The sequence below is a fragment of the Synchiropus splendidus genome, chromosome 5, assembly GCF_027744825.2.
Source record: "Synchiropus splendidus isolate RoL2022-P1 chromosome 5, RoL_Sspl_1.0, whole genome shotgun sequence".
Lineage (NCBI taxonomy): Eukaryota > Metazoa > Chordata > Actinopteri > Syngnathiformes > Callionymidae > Synchiropus > Synchiropus splendidus.
Genome location: NC_071338.1, coordinates 34427797 through 34445200, shown reverse-complemented (window position 1 = coordinate 34445200; position 17404 = coordinate 34427797). Strand labels below are relative to the sequence as shown.

General features: G+C 61.8%; 3 protein-coding genes across 8 annotated transcripts in view; 1 reads left to right on the top strand and 2 right to left on the bottom strand.

The window, feature by feature from the left end:
- Positions 1 to 8379, top strand: part of kif26ba (kinesin family member 26Ba) — a 35345-nt gene extending 26966 nt beyond the window's left edge. Inside the window, exons 14-26 of one of the 2 annotated variants that reach the window (XM_053866556.1) lie at positions 72 to 370; positions 447 to 548; positions 619 to 719; positions 783 to 956; positions 1023 to 1162; positions 1230 to 1542; positions 1608 to 2281; positions 2339 to 2529; positions 2594 to 2701; positions 2761 to 2966; positions 5484 to 5728; positions 5879 to 6026; positions 6088 to 8379. In XM_053866556.1, the coding sequence (XP_053722531.1) occupies positions 72 to 370; positions 447 to 548; positions 619 to 719; positions 783 to 956; positions 1023 to 1162; positions 1230 to 1542; positions 1608 to 2281; positions 2339 to 2529; positions 2594 to 2701; positions 2761 to 2966; positions 5484 to 5728; positions 5879 to 6026; positions 6088 to 6242 (2856 nt within the window). In that variant the 3' untranslated portion in view covers positions 6243 to 8379. Of the gene's footprint in view, positions 1 to 71; positions 371 to 446; positions 549 to 618; positions 720 to 782; positions 957 to 1022; positions 1163 to 1229; positions 1543 to 1607; positions 2282 to 2338; positions 2530 to 2593; positions 2702 to 2760; positions 2967 to 5483; positions 5729 to 5875; positions 6027 to 6087 lie in introns of both variants that reach the window. The other variant, XM_053866555.1, reaches the window with a different exon arrangement.
- Positions 5261 to 11256, bottom strand: smyd3 (SET and MYND domain containing 3). The gene is made up of 12 exons (XM_053866586.1): positions 11036 to 11256; positions 10724 to 10787; positions 10095 to 10202; positions 9951 to 10008; positions 9741 to 9880; positions 8182 to 8249; positions 7585 to 7687; positions 7403 to 7513; positions 7211 to 7298; positions 6965 to 7139; positions 6795 to 6903; positions 5261 to 6732 (listed from the first exon to the last, which is right to left on the bottom strand). Exons 1-12 carry the CDS (start codon positions 11194 to 11196, stop codon positions 6625 to 6627), a joined length of 1293 nt encoding a protein of 430 aa, XP_053722561.1. The 5' UTR covers positions 11197 to 11256; the 3' UTR covers positions 5261 to 6624.
- A 72-nt stretch (positions 11257 to 11328) lies between these two features.
- The window catches only part of LOC128759539 (dimethyladenosine transferase 2, mitochondrial-like), a 12166-nt gene continuing 6090 nt past the window's right edge, over positions 11329 to 17404 (bottom strand). For 3 of the 5 annotated variants that reach the window (XM_053866581.1, XM_053866580.1, XM_053866582.1), the window contains exons 2-13: positions 17190 to 17250; positions 16636 to 16953; positions 15866 to 16041; positions 15580 to 15610; positions 15334 to 15420; positions 15172 to 15253; positions 14219 to 14240; positions 14032 to 14098; positions 12976 to 13202; positions 12746 to 12889; positions 12289 to 12409; positions 11330 to 12227 (exon numbers count right to left, since the gene is read on the bottom strand). In XM_053866581.1, the coding sequence (XP_053722556.1) occupies positions 12016 to 12227; positions 12289 to 12409; positions 12746 to 12889; positions 12976 to 13202; positions 14032 to 14098; positions 14219 to 14240; positions 15172 to 15253; positions 15334 to 15420; positions 15580 to 15610; positions 15866 to 16041; positions 16636 to 16953; positions 17190 to 17202 (1500 nt within the window). In that variant the 5' untranslated portion in view covers positions 17203 to 17250 and the 3' untranslated portion in view covers positions 11330 to 12015. The other 2 variants (XM_053866584.1, XM_053866585.1) reach the window with 2 other exon arrangements.

Sequence of the window (17404 nt, the reverse complement as noted above, 5' to 3'; positions counted from 1 at the left end):
CGGGTCACCTGACCCACGCACGCTTCTTCTGCTCGCAGCAAACCCTTCCACGTCCTCTTCTGTGTCGCCAGGTGGCCACCTTCCCCTTCGAGGAGCTGCCCGTGGCTCTACAAGCTGCCAAGCAGGACCCGGCTCCGGATCCCGCTCCAGAGTCCAGACCCGGCCAGTCAGAGTTCCTGGGCGGTTCAGGATGGGGGAGGACCGACGACCAGCAGCTGCAGGAGCTCCAGGAGGTGGTGTCGGAGGCGGAGCTGGCCCGGACCATGATCCAGCGTCTGACTCAGGGTTGTCCTGTCCTCGGCCGGAGCGTGACGGGAAGCGGCGCCGGCCACCTGCTGCAGAGAGCCAGTGGCGGCCAGCTGAGCGACAGGTAGGCCGGAGGGAGACGCTCCCGGAGACCTGTGGCGCCGCCACGCGTCACGCTTGTTGTTGTGATGTCGTCACAGCGCCGAGAGCCTGAGTCTGTGCGGCGCCGCCGAGGGCCGAGCTCGTCCCCTGGGCTCTCCCAGGCTCGGCGTGGCCAGTCTGACCAAAACCTCCGACTACAGGTGCCACGCTCTTCCCGTCACCGGCCTCAGGGGTCGGAGTTCTGATCACGTGACCCTTCCTCCTCCGCAGGCCGCCGTCCTCGCCCTCTCACAGGTGTAAAGTCTACACTCAGAAAGGGGTGGTCCCGGCACCCCCCCCCCTCCCCGTCCAGGAACCTCTCACCTCAGACAGTACGTTTCCTCGCGGGGGGCGTGGCCTCTCGGAGGCGTGAGCGTTTCCTGTCTTCCCCACAGGCAGCCTGGCGGCAGACAGCGGCCGCTCCTCCACCGAGTCGCTGCTGTCCAGAGGCTCCCCGGTGGGCATGGGCCCCCAGGCCAGAGAGCCCCCCCTGTCAGCCAGTCTGGGATCTGCCGAGACCCTCTGTGAAGACCACGTCCCGCCTCTTCCTCTGGACCCTCGCAGGGAAGGTGGGTTGACTTGGCTCATGTCCCAGTGATGATGTCAGGACACTGAAGCGAGCCGGGCCCCTGCAGGGCCGGGCGCCGGGGCCTCAGTCTCGGGTGAAGAGCAGGAGCTGCCAGAGGATGTGGGACTCCCCTCCGAAGGGCTGGAGCGAGTCCTTCTGCGTCCAGAACCCGACTCCGGCGTCACAGAGGTGGTGGCCATGGCCGAGGTCGGTGTGTGGATCAGAACCAGCACCTTCTGGGCAGGGATGGGCTGATTTCCTGGGTCTGCTGCAGGTGGCCATGGCGAGGCTCCGGAGCGACGGCGCCGTTCTGCCGTCGGCCGCGTCCTTCTGCGGCTCCTCGCTCTCGTCCTGGATGAGCGACCTCAGCGTGGCCGGCGAGGCCGACCCGTCGCTCCACAGGGGTCTGCAGGCCGGAGACACGCTGAGGAAGATGCCGCCGTCCATGGCCAAGACCGCCATACAGTCTCTGGGCGGAGTGTCCGTCCCTTCCCCAGGGAAAAAGCCCAGCCTGGGGCAGGATAGTGGCGACCCCTGGCTGAGGCGGGGACTGGATGGAGAGGGCGAGGAGCTTCAGTGGCGAGAAGGTAGGAGGCTCTGTTCCCTCACCATGCCGTTCCCCGTGCTGTCATGCTGGATTCCCTCCCGGCAGGTCTGGACCCGCCCACTTCAGCCGGGGACTTTGGGAGAGTGGCGGACGGCTGTGAAGCGGTCTGCCTGCGAGGAGACGGCGCGGCCGGCAGGTACGAGCCGGACCTCCACCGCACGGCCAGCCTTCCTCGCGGCTGGCACCAACTCAACCGCCACGACGGCCCAGAGCCCGGACCAGAGCCCCGGTCCACGCCCTGCAGTCCCCTGGCCACCCTCAAGAGGGCCGGAGCCCCACCTGCGCCTCCAGTCCGGAGGTCCAGCCTGGACCAGCGGAACAGAGCGGGGCGGGGCTCGGGCCTGGAGAGCAGCAGGCTCTTCAGCGCCAAGCTGGAGCAGCTGGCCTGCAGGACCACCTCTCACGGCTCCCACTACCACTGCCTCTCCCTGGAGAGGGGCGAGACCCTGAGGGCGGGAGGGGGCGGCGGCCGCAGCCTGGTGCGCGCCGGCTCCGTCTCCTGCTCCGCGGGCAGCAACTACCACGGTCTCTGCGCCGGCAGCGCCACGCGCAGCGCCCCCCAGTCTCCGGCCAAAAGCAGCAGCCAGTCCAAGATCTCGGCCGTCAGTAAGCTGCTGATGACCAGCGGCCCCAAGTCCAGAAGCCTGTCGGCCTCCGGCACCAGGACCCTGAGTTTCTCCTGCAAGTCCCTGAGCTCCAGCCCGCCCCCTAATGGAAAGGTATGACGCCAGCGTGAGTCACCTTCTCTGAGCGGGTTGTAACGTGGCCCTGTTCAGGCAGCGGGACCGAACCCTGCGCCGCCGCAGGGACAGACCTGCGCGACCTGGTCCACGCAGTCGCTCAGCCGCAGCCGCGGCGGGAGCCTGGCCGCCAAGCTGCCGCCGCGAGCCGTCAACAGTCGCATCTCGGAGCTGCTGCAGGGGAGCGCGGCGGCCCGGACCAGAGGCGAGGAGCGGGGCGCGGCCAGGTGAGGAGGCTCGCCGTCAAAGCCCCCGTCTGGGTTCGTGACCTGTGGTGTGTCCCGGCCACAGCGAGGCCCCTGGAGCTGCCGAGGAGAAGAGCCTTCCCTCCCCGTACAGCAAGATCACGGCGCCCAGGAAGCCCCAGCGCTGCAGCAGCGGCCACGCTAGCGACAACAGGTACCTGCCCGCCCTCACCGGTCCAGCCGTCCGGGTCTGACCGTGCTCCGCTCCAACAGCAGCGTGCTGAGCGGCGAGCTGCCCCCCGCCATGGGGAAGACGGCGCTCTTCTACCACAGCGGCGGCAGCAGCGGCTACGAGAGCATGCTGCGCGACAGCAGCGAGAACACGGGCAGCGCGTCCTCCGCCCAGGACTCCCTCAGCGAGCACAGCGCCGCGTCCAGACGCAGCTCCAGGAGCGGCAAGAAGAGCCGCGGCGGCACAGGTGAGGCGGCGGCGGCGGCGACCTCCACACGCAGAGCAGGGCCAGGAGGCCAGCGGTCCCAGTTAGCTAGGGTCACCCCGTAGCAGAGCAAAGAGAAGGGAGTCCCAGTGACTTGACACTCACAGTGAGGAAGTACACCTGCAGCTTACGTTTGACATACGTACAGTAGCACACAGACGGAGAGCCCATCCATGAGTATAACGTGAGCCTCTAGTGTCGTGTATTATTGAGGCGATCCACAAGCAAAGGATCATGGGAGTGGAGGACTGGGGCCAGGCTTGTCGTGAGATGCTCCCCTCCATCGGTGCATGCATGGGACTCCAACATATACATTGATTATTGAAGTGTGGATGAGAAGAACAAACCCGGGACGCCAGCTCCACACTGCTTGTCGACTGACTGAATACGTGAACGACTACTTCAGTCAACGTCCCAGGACAGTCCAAAGGAGACGAGCGTACCTTCTAGTAACCTACCACTATATGGTTGGTAGCACACTTGCTGCGCTTAGACTCAACAACTGGGGAGTTGAGGTCAGAGGTTTGTCCAAGCTGAGACACCGCGACCTGTGATGACACGTCACGTGACCCCGGCCGCGACCTGTGATGACACGTCACGTGACCCCGGCCGCGACCTGTGATGACACATCACATGACCCCGGCCGTGACCTGTGATGACACGTCACGTGACCCCGGCCGCGACCTGTGATGACACATCACATGACCCCGGCCGCGACCTGTGATGACACATCACATGACCCCGGCCGCGACACGTCACGTGACCCCGGCCGCGACCTGTGATGACACGTCACGTGACCCCGGCCGCGACCTGTGATGACACATCACATGACCCCGGCCGCGACACGTCACATGACCCCGGCCGCGACCTGTGATGACACGTCACGTGACCCCGGCCGCGACCTGTGATGACACGTCACGTGACCCCGGCCGCGACCTGTGATGACACGTCACGTGACCCCGGCCGCGACCTGTGATGACACGTCACGTGACCCCGGCCGCGACCTGTGATGACACGTCACGTGACCCCGGCCGCGACCTGTGATGACACGTCACGTGACCCCGGCCGCGACCTGTGATGACACGTCACATGACCCTGGCCGCGACACGTCACATGACCCCGGCCGTGACCTGTGATGACACGTCACATGACCCCGGCCGCGACCTGTGATGACACATCACATGACCCCGGCCGCGACCTGTGATGACACATCACGTGACCCCGGCCGCGACCTGTGATGACACGTCACGTGACCCCGGCCGCGACCTGTGATGACACGTCACGTGACCCCGGCCGCGACCTGTGATGACACGTCACGTGACCCCGGCCGCGACCTGTGATGACACGTCACGTGACCCCGGCCGCGACCTGTGATGACACGTCACGTGACCCCGGCCGCGACCTGTGATGACACGTCACATGACCCTGGCCGCGACACGTCACATGACCCCGGCCGTGACCTGTGATGACACGTCACATGACCCCGGCCGCGACCTGTGATGACACATCACATGACCCCGGCCGCGACCTGTGATGACACGTCACATGACCCCGGCCGTGACCTGTGATGACACGTCACGTGACCCCGGCCGCGACCTGTGATGACACGTCACGTGACCCCGGCCACGACCTGTGATGACACGTCACGTGACCCCGGCCGCGACACGTCACATGACCCCGGCCGTGACCTGTGATGACACGTCACATGACCCCGGCCGTGACCTGTGATGACACGTCACATGACCCCGGCCGCGACACGTCACATGACCCCGGCCGTGACCTGTGATGACACGTCACATGACCCCGGCCGCGACCTGTGATGACACATCACATGACCCCGGCCGCGACCTGTGATGACACGTCACATGACCCCGGCCACGACCTGTGATGACACGTCACGTGACCCCGGCCGCGACCTGTGATGACACGTCACATGACCCTGGCCGCGACACGTCACATGACCCCGGCCGTGACCTGTGATGACACGTCACATGACCCCGGCCGCGACACGTCACATGACCCCGGCCGTGACCTGTGATGACACGTCACATGACCCCGGCCGCGACCTGTGATGACACGTCACATGACCCCGGCCGCGACCTGTGATGACACGTCACGTGACCCCGGCCGCGACCTGTGATGACACGTCACGTGACCCCGGCCGCGACCTGTGATGACACGTCACGTGACCCCGGCCGCGACCTGTGATGACACGTCACGTGACCCCGGCCGCGACCTGTGATGACACGTCACGTGACCCCGGCCGCGACCTGTGATGACACGTCACGTGACCCCGGCCGCGACCTGTGATGACACGTCACGTGACCCGGCACTTGGTTCACGGTCAGAGCCTCCACTGAGTCCAGACTGCAGCATGAAGACTCCTCCATCCTTCTCTCTGCGCTGACATGGACTCCCTCCACGCACTCTGGTTTCCTCCCACTGCCCCCAGTGAGCTCGGCGAGGGTGTGTCTCACAGGCGCGACTCCTGTCCTGCAGGCCTCCAGCGCCGGCGCCTGACCCCAGCTCTGACCTCAGACTCCTCCTCCTCCTCCAAACAAGGCGCCACCTCGTCCTCGTCCTCGTCCTCCAGTCCGGGCGCCTGTTGGGTGGACGGTCCTCTGGGACCCCCCACCTCCAGCGGCCTGCGTGCCCAAGCTGCGACAGAGGCCTTCGAGATCAAGGTGTACGAGATCGACGACGTGGAGCGGCTGCAGAGGAGGAAGGAGCGAGCGGCGAGCACGGTGAGAGCTTCACTGACCTGAGCTTGTGAGGCAACACTGGAGGCGTCCCTGATGCAGGCTCCAGCAGGACCAGAACCCCCGCGGTTCTGGAGCCGCCAGTCGGACCAACCTCCAGAGTGAATGAGTGAATGTCCCCGTGTCGGTCAGGAGCTGGTGCACGTCAGCGCGAAGCTCCGCCTGCTGGAGAACCGGCAGCAGCGCATCGGCGAGGTCCGGGCCAAGTACCAGCAGCTGAAGAAAGAGCTGGACCAAACCAAGCAGCACCTGATGCTGGAGCCACAGACCTGGACCTCCGAGTGTAAGTGGCCCGGCCTTCCTGTCCACCCGCGTCCCCCGGTGACCCCCGTCTTCTCTTCCAGTCCAGCTCCAGCAGGTCCACCAGGCCGACTCTCTGGAGTACCTGGCCGCTCTGGAGACGCTGACGGACAAGCTGGAGACCCGGGTCAACTTCTGCAAGGCCCACCTCATGATGGTCACCTGCTTCGACGTGTCCTCCAGGCTCTCCGCGGTCTGAGCCGCTCAGGACAGGCGGTGTGATGAGGAGGACCCGGGCTCGCTTCCGACTCAGCATGCATGAATCATGGGACCAAACCAGAGGGAGTTCACCATCGCTGCTTTTCTAGGTCACCAGTGGTTCACCGGCTCCTCTCCTCGCTGCGAGTCGGGGAGCGGAGCATTTTCTCAGCATGTGTCGAACTGAGCCGCCGACCTGCCGTTGTCATGGCGACGCGTCCGTCCGCGTGGTTTCTACCTTCCTGTGATGTGTGTATTTCCCGTCTGCCTGCTTCTGTCTCGGTCCCAATATAAACCTCTGAAGGAGCCGTGCCTTCGTCCCCGCTCCCTGTGAAGGTCGTGACCTTGGCGACAACACCGGAACTGAAGCAGAGAGCCGAACTTTATTGGTGAGGCCGCTCCAGCTCGCGGCGGCACTCCTCCACCCGGGTCAGTAGGTCGGCGGCCAGAGGAGCCTCGCCGCCGTGCGTCACCCGCACCACCTGGAAGGCCTGGAGCAGCGGGGAAGAGCGTGAGCCAGGCTCTGACCTGCGGCAGGACGGAGGCCTCTCACCTGCCCGAAGGTGCCCAGGGCCTCCTGGAGCCGGCCCAGGTGATGCTGCAGCCTGGCCACGCGCAGCAGCTGCAGCCCCAGCACCGGGTGAGGGTCGGGGAAGTGCTTCCTGGAGGACAGGCGGGGCGTGGATGAGTCACATGGGCAGCCCAGGGGCCCCGCCCCCTCACCTGTAGGCAGGAAGCGTCTCCTCCCCGAGCGCCGCCGCTTCCTCCCACAGCTGCAGCTGCACGGCGGCGTCCAGAGCCAAATCCGTGACCCTGAGCTTGAAGACGTTCTCCTGGGGCAGGTCGGCGCCGGCGCCGCTCAGCAGGGTCCGGCAGGCGTGGCGGAGGGCGGCCCAGTCTGGAGCGCAGCTGAGGAGAGCACGGAGGCGGTGGCGGCGAGAGAGAGAGCGGGCGGCGAGAGAAGGATACTGCACTGGCTCTTCAGCTGCTCCAGGCTCCGGAGCTGCTCTCGCAAAGAGCTCCAGGACGACTGGGGTCCAGACAGCAGCAGCTGGTCCTGCAGACACATCACGCCTCAGCCTGAGCTGCTCCGGGGCGGAGACACCAGGACACCTCACCCAGCCAGTGGGCGGGCGAGTGAATGAGCGAGCGGGGAGTCACCGAGTCTGTGGACTGGCATCTGCTGCAGCGGCAGCTGAAGTGGAACTGCTCCTGAAGCTGCTTCTGACGACCTTGAGAGTCCAGCAGCGTCTCGATGTAACTGATGGTGAGCTGGGCGCGTCAGACAGGGTCACACACACAGGCAGCACTGTGGGGACCGTGCTCTCTCTCTCTCTCCTCACCTCCTCCCCCGGCCGCAGGTCCCTCACGGCCCTCAGCTGAGCGCGAGGCCCCTCAAACATCAGCGCACAGTTGGGCCGGCACTCGTGGTTCAGCAGCGAGAAACTGAGGAGCAGAGCAGAGGACGAGTCGGACCTGGAGCCTCCACTAGTCACACAGCACCAGACTCAAACGTCCCCTCTGGCCTTGTGGGGACCGCTCCTGCCCAGCACCCTGGACGTTTCCACCCTCAAATCTCTGTGTGGACCGGCCAAAATGTCCACACAAGATGCGTGTCTTGTCACAGACTGGTCCCCACAAGGACGCCAGTACACGCCCACACACACACACACACACAGTGTCGGAACAAAGCGGCGTCCCAGATGTCGGCGGCAGATTTTTGCGCTCAGTGATGTTTGTTTTGACAGTTTCTCTTCTGTTGTCAACAAAAACAAACATCAAAGGCCGTCTCCCCTCCCTGTGTCCCCGTTATTCACGCCGTCATGTCAGGCAACACCTGGACACCAGGGCCAGCGGACGGACGGACGCGGAGCAGCAGCTCCACCGCTCGTCTCCAAGACACTGTCCTGTGTGTTTGGGGCGGTGGGGGCGGGTCTCACCTGGGGTAAAGGCCCACTCCAACCTCCTGCAGCTCCTCATCACTGATGGTGAAGCAGTTGCACGACACCTGCAGAGCAGACAGGGGGCAGCAGTGAGAACAATCCTTCCACCCGCAGCCTGAGCTGCACCACCAAGCTGGTCCTATAAAGGGGGGAGAGGGAGGAGAGAGGGAGAGAGAGAGAGAGAGAGGGAGGGAGAGAAGGAGGGAGAGGGAGAGGGAGGAAGAGAGAGAGAGAAGGAGGGAGAGAGACAGAGAGGGAGAGGGAGGAAGAGAGAGAGAGAAGGAGGGAGAGAGACAGAGAGGGAGAGAGAGAGAGAGGGAGAGAGAGAAGGAGGGAGGGAGAGAGAGAGAAGGAGGGAGAGAGGGAGAGAGAGAGAGGGAGAGAGAGAAGGAGGGAGGGAGAGAGAGAGAGAAGGAGGGAGAGAGACAGAGAGGGAGAGAGAGAGGGAGAGAGAGAAGGAGGGAGGGAGAGAGAGAGAAGGAGGGAGAGAGAGGGAGAGAGGGAGAGAGAGAGGGAGGAAGAGAGAGAGAGAAGGAGGGAGAGAGAGAAGGAGGGAGAGAGAGAAGGAGGGAGAGAGGGGAGAGAGAGAGAGAAAAGATAGAAGAGAGGGAGAGAGAGAGAGGGAGGGAGAGAGAGAGAGGGAGGGAGGGAGGTATAGAGGGAGAGAGAGAGGGAGGGAGGGAGAGAGGGAGAGAGAGAAGGAGGGAGAGAGACAGAGAGGGAGAGAGAGAGGGAGAGAGAGAAGGAGGGAGAGAGAGGGAGGAAGAGAGAGAGAAGGAGGGAGAGAGGGGAGAGAGCGAGAGAGAGGAGGGAGGGGAGAGAGAGAAGGAGGGAGAGAGACAGAGAGAGAAGGAGGGAGAGAGAGGGAAAGAGAGAAGGAGGGAGAGAGAGAAGGAGAGAGAGAGGGAGGAAGAGAGAGAGAGAAGGAGGGAGAGAGAGGGAAAGAGAGAAGGAGGGAGAGAGGGGAGAGAGCGAGAGAGAAAAGAAAGAGAAGAGAGGGGGAGAGAGGGAGAGAGAGTCCAAGCTAATTAGCTGGCAGCACCATCTACGCAGCAAACGAGAGCTAAGACTGAAGCAGGAGCAGACAGAGCCGGTCAGCGTGTGTCTGTCTGTGACACTCTGGACTGACAGACGTGATGAAACAAAGAAAGCTGTGTGAGTGTGGAGAGTGTGAGGCGAGTGTCTGCAGCACTTGCTGCTGGACAGATGGAAGGCAACATGAAGCAGGAGGACACACTCACACTGGAGAGAAACCTGGGGCTGGTCTTCATCACAGCTCCTTCATCATCCTCAGCTGCGCTACTGACCACTGCTGAGCACCTCCAGCAGGTGGTCATAATGTTTAGGGCATAACACTAACAAGTACATGAGAGACACACGCATTCAACCTGTGAGCACGCTGCCCCCTGCAGGCGAGGAGCGGCGCTGCAGCGGGTTCGTCATGCGGCTCACCAGGGGCCTGACGCTGCTCAACCAGCCCTCTGACCCAGGAAGACACGCTGACGTCATCACAGAGGCCGGTGCGTGTGTGGGTGGGTGTGTGTTGACGTGGGCACCTTGGCGACCAGCTCCAGGGGGTCCTGGCAGGGGGTGGGCAGCGCGGACAGGTGGCCCTCTTCTGGCTGCAGGTAGAGCTGCAGCATGGAGGCCAGCAGAGACAGACCCTCCCTCTTCTGCTGGGACATGGAGGTGAGGTCTGGAAGGTCACAGGAGAAGGAGAACCTGAAGGCTGCACCCGGGTCACATGACGGGGAGGGAGGACTCACGCGACAGGTGCTCCTCCAGGGGGTACAGGTCCTCAGGTCTGCTCTCATCGGGACTCGACTGGACAACAGGGAGCACAGGACAAGAGAGGCGTCACCACCGGCGCCCGGCAACAGATCAGCGGGCAGAGAGAGAGAGACACTGACCAGAGCGAAGACCAGTCGCGCTGACAGACGGACGGCGTCTGTGGGGACCCGGGGCAGGAGGCGCCGCAGACACCTGCACTCTCGCTTGTGTCCAGGCCACGCTGCTGTCTGAGGGACACACACACACAGTCTGCTGAGACTCTCTCTCTCTCACACACAGTGCTGAGACTCTCTTTCTCTCACGCACACAGTGCTGAGACTCTCTCTCTCACACGCACAGTGCTGAGACTCTCCCTCCCTCTCTCTCACACACACAATGCTGAGACTCTCTCTCTCACACGCACAGTGCTGAGACTCTCCCTCCCTCTCTCTCACACACACAGTGCTGAGACTCTCTCTCTCACACACAGTGCTGAGACTCTCCCTCCCTCTCTCTCACACACACAATGCTGAGACTCTCTCTCTCACACGCACAGTGCTGAGACTCTCCCTCCCTCTCTCTCACACACACAGTGCTGAGACTCTCTCTCTCACACACACAGTGCTGAGACTCTCTCACACACACACAGTGCTGAGACTCTCTCTCTCACACACACAGTGCTGAGACTCTCTCACACACACACAGTGCTGAGACTCTCTCTCTCACACGCACAGTGCTGAGACTCTCCCTCTCTCTCTCTCACACACACCTGGCAGGTGACGTTGCAGTAGTGTGCAAACTTGCAGCTGGAGCATCTGGACAAAGTGTCACGTCTGCACAGAAGAAACACATGGATTCCAACTAACAGAGGACAGTTGGGTTCAGCCACAACTCCACTCCACACAGCTGTGTGTGTGTGTGTGTGTGCAGCTCCGCCTACAGGCGCGGCGGCTCCTGAGGAGCCCGAGGACCAGGCGGCGTCACGTGACGTCAGGAGAAGCCCTGGCGCCACCTGCTGGTGCAAGAGAGAGGACACACACACGCACACAGAGAGAGGGAAAGGCGCGCGCGCGCGAGCTACCTGGTGAAGCAGCGGTGACACACGCTCGCGGAGTGTCGCGAGGACACGCAGCAGGCCAGCGGCTCGGCAGCAGCCAGCAGCGCTCCGCTCCTGACGGCGACTGTGGCGCGCACACCGTTGCCTTTGCCCGGACTGACGAACCGCTCCAGCTTCGGCGCCATGTTGGGCGCGCGCGAGTGACGTACGGCGGCGTGATGACGCAGTCATCACGTGGGGCCCGCTTTTCGCGCCACCTCCTCCGGTTCGCTTCCGTGTCGAGAGAGTCCGTCCGTGACGTCACCAGGCGAGCCCTTTCACACGCACATACATTCTTTATTCGACACCGCGTGTTTCCAATACATTCAGAAAGACACACACTGCTGTTGGAAGACTGGAGAAACACAGGTGATCCCCACACGACGCCCTGGTCCACCAGGGCTGTGAAGAGTCGTCTGAACCAGCCAGGCGACTGGCGCCACTCCCAACCAACACACCGGCCCAGACTGGACCAGAGTGGCCGGAGCGCAGCTGGCACTACGAGGGCCACGATCGGAGCCCCCTCTCTGACGTGTGGACGACTCGGCCGCAGGTTCAACTCCCAACCCAGTGTCACACTTTACCTTTGTTCATGGAAGAAGCCAGCAAATCGTGGCCTGACTGTCAATATGTTTCCTGAGTGGAGCCCAGCTGCACCAGCCAGGAGGCCACCGTCCGCTCTGCCCGCACCACGAGTCAGCAGGAGTCATTCACCTGAAGAAGTGGGCGGGTCCAAGCTGGGACCGGCGCCGGTTGAGGGCCGAGGGTTTTAGAGTGGGTCCAAGGTCATTCGTGGGATCACGGAAACATCTCCAGAGAGAGAGAGAGAGAGAGAGAGAGAGAGGCCTTGAGGAACCACAGGCTCCTGAGTGAAGCTCCACGAACGCGGGACGAGGCCAGCAGCTCCCAGCTCCGGCGGTCCACGGACACGCCGGGCACCTGAGGACTGGACGGACGGCTCGGCGCTATGAGGAGCGGCGCAGCAGCCAGTGCTGGAGCTGGGAAGCCACGCGCTGCGACTGGCTGAGGCAGAGATGGAGCTTCCTGGAGAAGTCCAGGCAGACGGAGGAGTGCGGGTCCCCCAGGGCGCAGTAGAGGGCGGTGCCCCCCACGCTGATGACCACAGTGACCAGGCAGAGCAGGAGCAGCAGCAGACAGGAGTCGCCCCCCCCCACCTCTGCAGAGAGACGGGCTGATCAGTCGGGGCCCCCCCTTCCCAACCCCCGGGATGCGCTCACCGCTCTCGTATCCGTCGTCCGACACCTGGAAGCGCACGCGCCTCGCAGCCGGCGGTTTGGCGTCTTCCTCACGCACAATTCTCCTCTTCAGGATGGAGACCAGGCCGGAGGCTGGCGACAGCTGAGGGCAGCGAGACAGGTCATGAAGCCAGGAGCTGCTGGGACGCACCAGCTCGCCGCGGGGTCACGAGACTGCGTGGACTCGGCAAAAAGGCCTCCGTCAACAGGAAGCACCGGCTGCTTTCTTTCTTTCTTTCAAGGTATAATTTCATTTAGAAAATGTAACGACATTGGAAAAACCAATACGAATCCACAAGCGTCCTGGTTCACATCGTTGTGGTCACGTGACTTGAAGCTATGCAACAGTCATGGACACAAACGCTGAATCAGTGTCAGCCCAGTCAAGTTCCGCAGGTGTCAGTGGGGCAGGAGCCTCTGTGGAGTGGTGTTGGCTCACCTCCTCCACGGTGATGAGCCTGGCCAGGTCATCGAGTTTGGCGGCTCCTCTCATCACATCGTCTGACTCCTCCTCCTCCTCCTCCTCCTCCTCCTCCTCCAGCTGCTGACCCGGCTGTGACGGAGGCTGCTTCTGCTCCTCCTGCTGCAGAGAGAGAGGATGGAGACCAGACTTGGCTGCTTCATTCATCAGGACGAGGAAGACACAAGAACGATGAAGGAGGCGAGCACCTGACTGTCTGAGGCCCTCTGGATCTCCTCTTCTGTCCCGCTGAGCAGAGTCTCCTCCTCAGCCTCATCTTCCATCTCCTCTGCCTGACCGAAGTCTCCTCCCTGCAGCTGAGCAGGCTCAGACCCATCCCGCTCTCCGCCAGTGGCGAGGGGAGGGACGGCGTCTCCCACCTCTCCCCTCCCTCCCTCGCAGGCGTGGAGCGCCTTGGTGTCAGCAGGTCTTTGCTCTGCCGGAGAACAAGGTGGAGCAGATTAGCAGAGGCGACCTCAGGGTCCGTCCACTGGCAGGTCTCCAGGACTCGCCCCGACCTGAGTGGATCATCAGAAGCCCCACCTCCATCAGCGGCTCGCTCCCAGAGGAACATTCCTCAACAATAGGGAGGAGCCGTATGGACCAACAAAGTTGGTGGTGATAAAAGTTGTCATATATTTGGTGATGTCTCAATAGAAGAGTGAACTCTGCAGCGCAGAGATGAGCAACTCAATGTTTCAGGTCTCTGGTAGAAGCCGCTGGTGTCTGACAGGCTGCTCTGCCAGCTTTATTTAGGGCTTCAATGGAGCTGTCTGTCTGTCTGTCTGCTGTGTCTCATGTCTCTGAACAGTTGACTTGAACTATGGAGCAGTCTGGACACAGTTCCTAGATGCTACTGAAGAAACATTAGAAACCATCAGCTGAAGAAATGATCATGGAGTCAGAGTCTATTCTCCAAGTCATGATCCAAACTGTCGGTCCTTTGTCTTGTGTGATGAAACAATTCTCTCTCCTAAAATGCTTGTTCTCCATGGCCTTATTGAAGCTGTCACTCAGACTTTGAGGCTTTAGAATTTGTTGACGGTCCCTAACTGATGGCGGCTCCTAGGTTTAGCGCTGCCTGTGAGAGTGTGTCCTCCATCAGTGCACCATCAGTTATGGCGCGTCCCTACTGGACACAACCACGGTGTCGCGGCCTCCCCCTCCTCAGCCTCCCATCATGATGTCACAGCCGAGGGGCGGAGGCTCAGAGGAGGCTCGCAGGCCTCACGTCACGCGTGTCTCTCAGGAGCCGAAAGTCTCACCTGCAGGGCCTGGACCTGCCGCGGCTCCTTCTTCAGGTGTGGGCCTCCAAGAGTCCATGTGTGGACGCTGCAGAAGCACACGGACGGACAGGAGTCAGTGCGGACTGAAGCACACACAACAAGACACACAGAGGTCGGTGCACCCCCACACCACGACACACACACACAGGTCTCTCCCAAGTCTTACCAGAGCTTGTGTGAGTCTCGGCCTGCAGACAGGACAAAGAGAGAGAGAGAGAGAGAGAGAGAGACGGTGAGACCAACTGTCTTCCTGCTCCTGCTAGGTGAAGAACGAAGACGCAGGACGGCCCGTCTCAACACATCAAGGTCTAAAATTAGCCCCAACACTTAGCCTTGTGCGCGTGTGTAACATTAGCAGCTGAGTGACTGCTGAGGTGCAGGAGCAGCGTCTGCTCTCCGTCTCCCTCCCACCCACTTCCACTCGGCCTCTCTGTCAGTGACAGCACGACTCGTGTTTCTCTCCGATGTTCAGGTCTCACACTGATCCAGGGGCTTCTGAACCTTTTCCACAACAAATGGCCCCGGGGCCCCTTGAAGGAATAGAACTGACCCATTACTGTGCATTTGTTTCCAGTAGCAAGACACGTAAACAAGCCAAAAGCTCGTGATCAGATCAAGACAGCGGTCATGGAAACGTCCAACCAGCATGTTCACCAAATGCACGACAGAAGAAAAGAAGATGCAAACTGTTGAGGAAAGTGAAACCACGGTACGTCATGAATACAATTCTGAATGAAATAAATACAATAAAACGTCTTGAACAGTAAGTCAAGTGTAAGTGAAAGCATTGGCCATCTCATTAACTTTAACAGTGAGTACTGTAGGGGGCGCCATCACTTTCTTCGTCATTGTTTCTTCTCCACAGTTGGTGACTATCACAGATGTGCAGCTGTCAGGTCAGTTCACTGACTCACTACTGCCACCACACGTGGTCTAGAGGGCCAGAGTGGGCGTCAACGCTTGGTGCAGCACACTTGAGCCTCAGCGCGAGACGCCTGGTCTGGACGACAACACCTCGTGTTTGGAGCCGTCACTCTCCACAACAGAGGACGCTTGGACCAGACACGTGTAATGACAGGCCTGGCCGCCAGGGGGCGGGGGGAAACGTGAGTGACTGACCGGCTGTGAGTCCGGCACAGCTGCTGAAGGGCCTCCAGGTGCTTGGTGTCCGTGCTGAGGGCGGCTCCTCTGCACCGAGGCTCTGGCAGCAGAACACAGCAGGAACGTGTCAACACAAGACAAACCTGTGTGTGTGTGTGTGTGTGTGTGTGTGTGTGTTACCCCAGAGCTCCTGCAGCGCCTGCAGGTTCTCCAGCACTCTCTGATGGTACAGTCTCTCCAGGTGGATGCAGCATAAGGCCTGCTGGTCTGGGACAGAGTGTCAAGGAACGCTGGGGCCTCAGGAGGAGACCTGAACCTGGAGCGGACCCTCAGCACGGGCAGGCTTTGGTCCTCACACGCTCAACACCACACACTGAGCCGCTGTGCTCACACGCTGAGTCAGCAGCCATGACATCACAAGGATACAGTCTCCTGTGAGGACCAGGGCCTGCGCCACCTGTGGAGGCAGAGCCGGAGTGAGAGAGGGACAGAGGAAGACCAAGCACAGAACAACATGGAGGAGGAGGAGGAGGAGCTTCTCCTGCAGCAGCTCCGCACCTCTGACCCAGACCTTCCTCACACGCCCCGCCTGGAATCAATCACAGCGACAGGAGCGCCACACCCCTGGCACCGGTCCAGTCAGGCAGGTGTGCCGCGAGGCTGAGCTCATGCTGTCACGTCAGCCACACACACCGGGGGGGGCGGGGGGTACCTGGTGCAGCCGCTGAGGCAGCTGAGCGTCGTCCCCATACTCAGCCAGCTGCTCCAGAGAGCCGGGCTCCGAGGGCCGGGCCGCCGGTGAGGTCAAAGGTCTCAGCTCCTCAGGGCCCAGGAAGGAGGGCGGTTCTGGACTGGTCCCTGGACTGAAGGCCGTCTCCAACAAGCTTCCTACAGGGAGAAAACAAACATCACTCCAGACCTACAGCAAGTGCTCTGCTGGTCAGGGCCACCAGAAGGTTGGTTTCCTTGGTGCCGTCACTCGTTCATGCTTCAGGTGAGTTACACTGTTGTTACCCATCTGAACCAGGCGATGCGCTCTCAGAGTCGAGGATCAACTCAGGCGCTGATGACGTCACCCTCAGGCCACTGTCGCCCCTCTGATGATGTCACCAGGAGGTGGAGTTTAAAGCCACTGTTCCTCCATGTCGCCGGTTGATGACATCACCGACTGGTTCAGTCCAGGTCCCCACAGGTGAGTGGAGACAATACGTTGGTCCAGTTTGTGACTGGGGAAGCAGCGCAGCTCACTTCCTGCCTTCTCCTTTCACCAGCTTGTTCTTGCAGTGAGGTTGTTGTGACTCATGTCATTTCAAGGAAGTCACTTGTGTGTGCCTCAGTTTGCCACAGAAGCCTGACTCTCCGTCACGCGCGGCCTCAGAAACTGAAACCGTCCACAGGAACTTTCCCTCCGCGTCAGCCTCAATTATTCATCCCGAGTAAGTCGACCTGCTGCATGTGTGTGTGTGCGTGTGTGTGCCTCACCTGTGTCTGAATAAGAGGAGTCAGTCATCGGAGTTCCAGGAGACGGACAGTGAACCAGGCTGGAAGCGTCTGACTCTTCGTCCTCCTCCTTCATCAGCGCATCAGTGTCGTCCTCCTCCTCCTCAGATCCTCGGTGCGCCCCCTGCAGGTGGCCGTTGTCGTTGAGGGGCGGCCCAGTGAGGAGAGCGGCTCCGTCTCTGTCCTCCTCCAGAGAAAGAGAGTTGGAGGGGCAGAGGTTGAGGTTCTGGCTGAGGAGGTCCGCAGCAGACAGGCCCTCACAGCGGTGGGACATGATGGCGCTGTCCTGCTCTCCCTGACCTGGGGAGGGGAGCAGCGCGTGAGTCGACGGCGTCAGCAGCAGCAGGAGCTCCAGCAGAGCAAAGGTCAGCGTGTCCTGGTGGGAGGGAGTCTCACATGCTGGACCTCAGGCCAGCAGGACGCAGCCGGGACTTGTTCAGGGACGGATCACAACCAGCAACTGGGCAACTCAACCCAAACCACGTGACACAGGGAGGAGGGAGAGAGAGAGAGAGAGAGGGTGGGGGGCAACACACCGGCATGATCCATGTGGCTCCGCCCTCTTCACCTGCGACCCCTCAGGCCCGTCCTTCCAGTCTGTGGAGAGAGGAGCAGGTGAGACAGGCAGCAGGTGAGACAGGGAGCAGCGCTCAACCAGTTGGGCCTCATTCCTGTCGAGGACGGCCGGTCCCCCAGGGGCCCGCTCCAGGACACCAGTCCAGGAGGGGCCGTTCCTGGCTCCAGCTCCACA

What these genes read in the sequence shown, in the direction of transcription:
- smyd3 (XM_053866586.1), bottom strand. Translation starts at nt 11,196, where the DNA reads ATGGCGCCGAAGCTGGAGCGGTTCGTCAGTCCGGGCAAAGGCAACGGT. An exon ending in CGCGACTGGTCTTCGCTCTG is followed by an intron (nt 10,009 to 10,094) that starts GTCAGTGTCTCT and finishes CCTGTTGTCCAG; the next exon opens with TCGAGTCCCGATGAGAGCAG. An exon ending in GCAGCTGAAGAGCCAGTGCA is followed by an intron (nt 7,140 to 7,210) that starts GTATCCTTCTCT and finishes GCTGCGCTCCAG; the next exon opens with ACTGGGCCGCCCTCCGCCAC.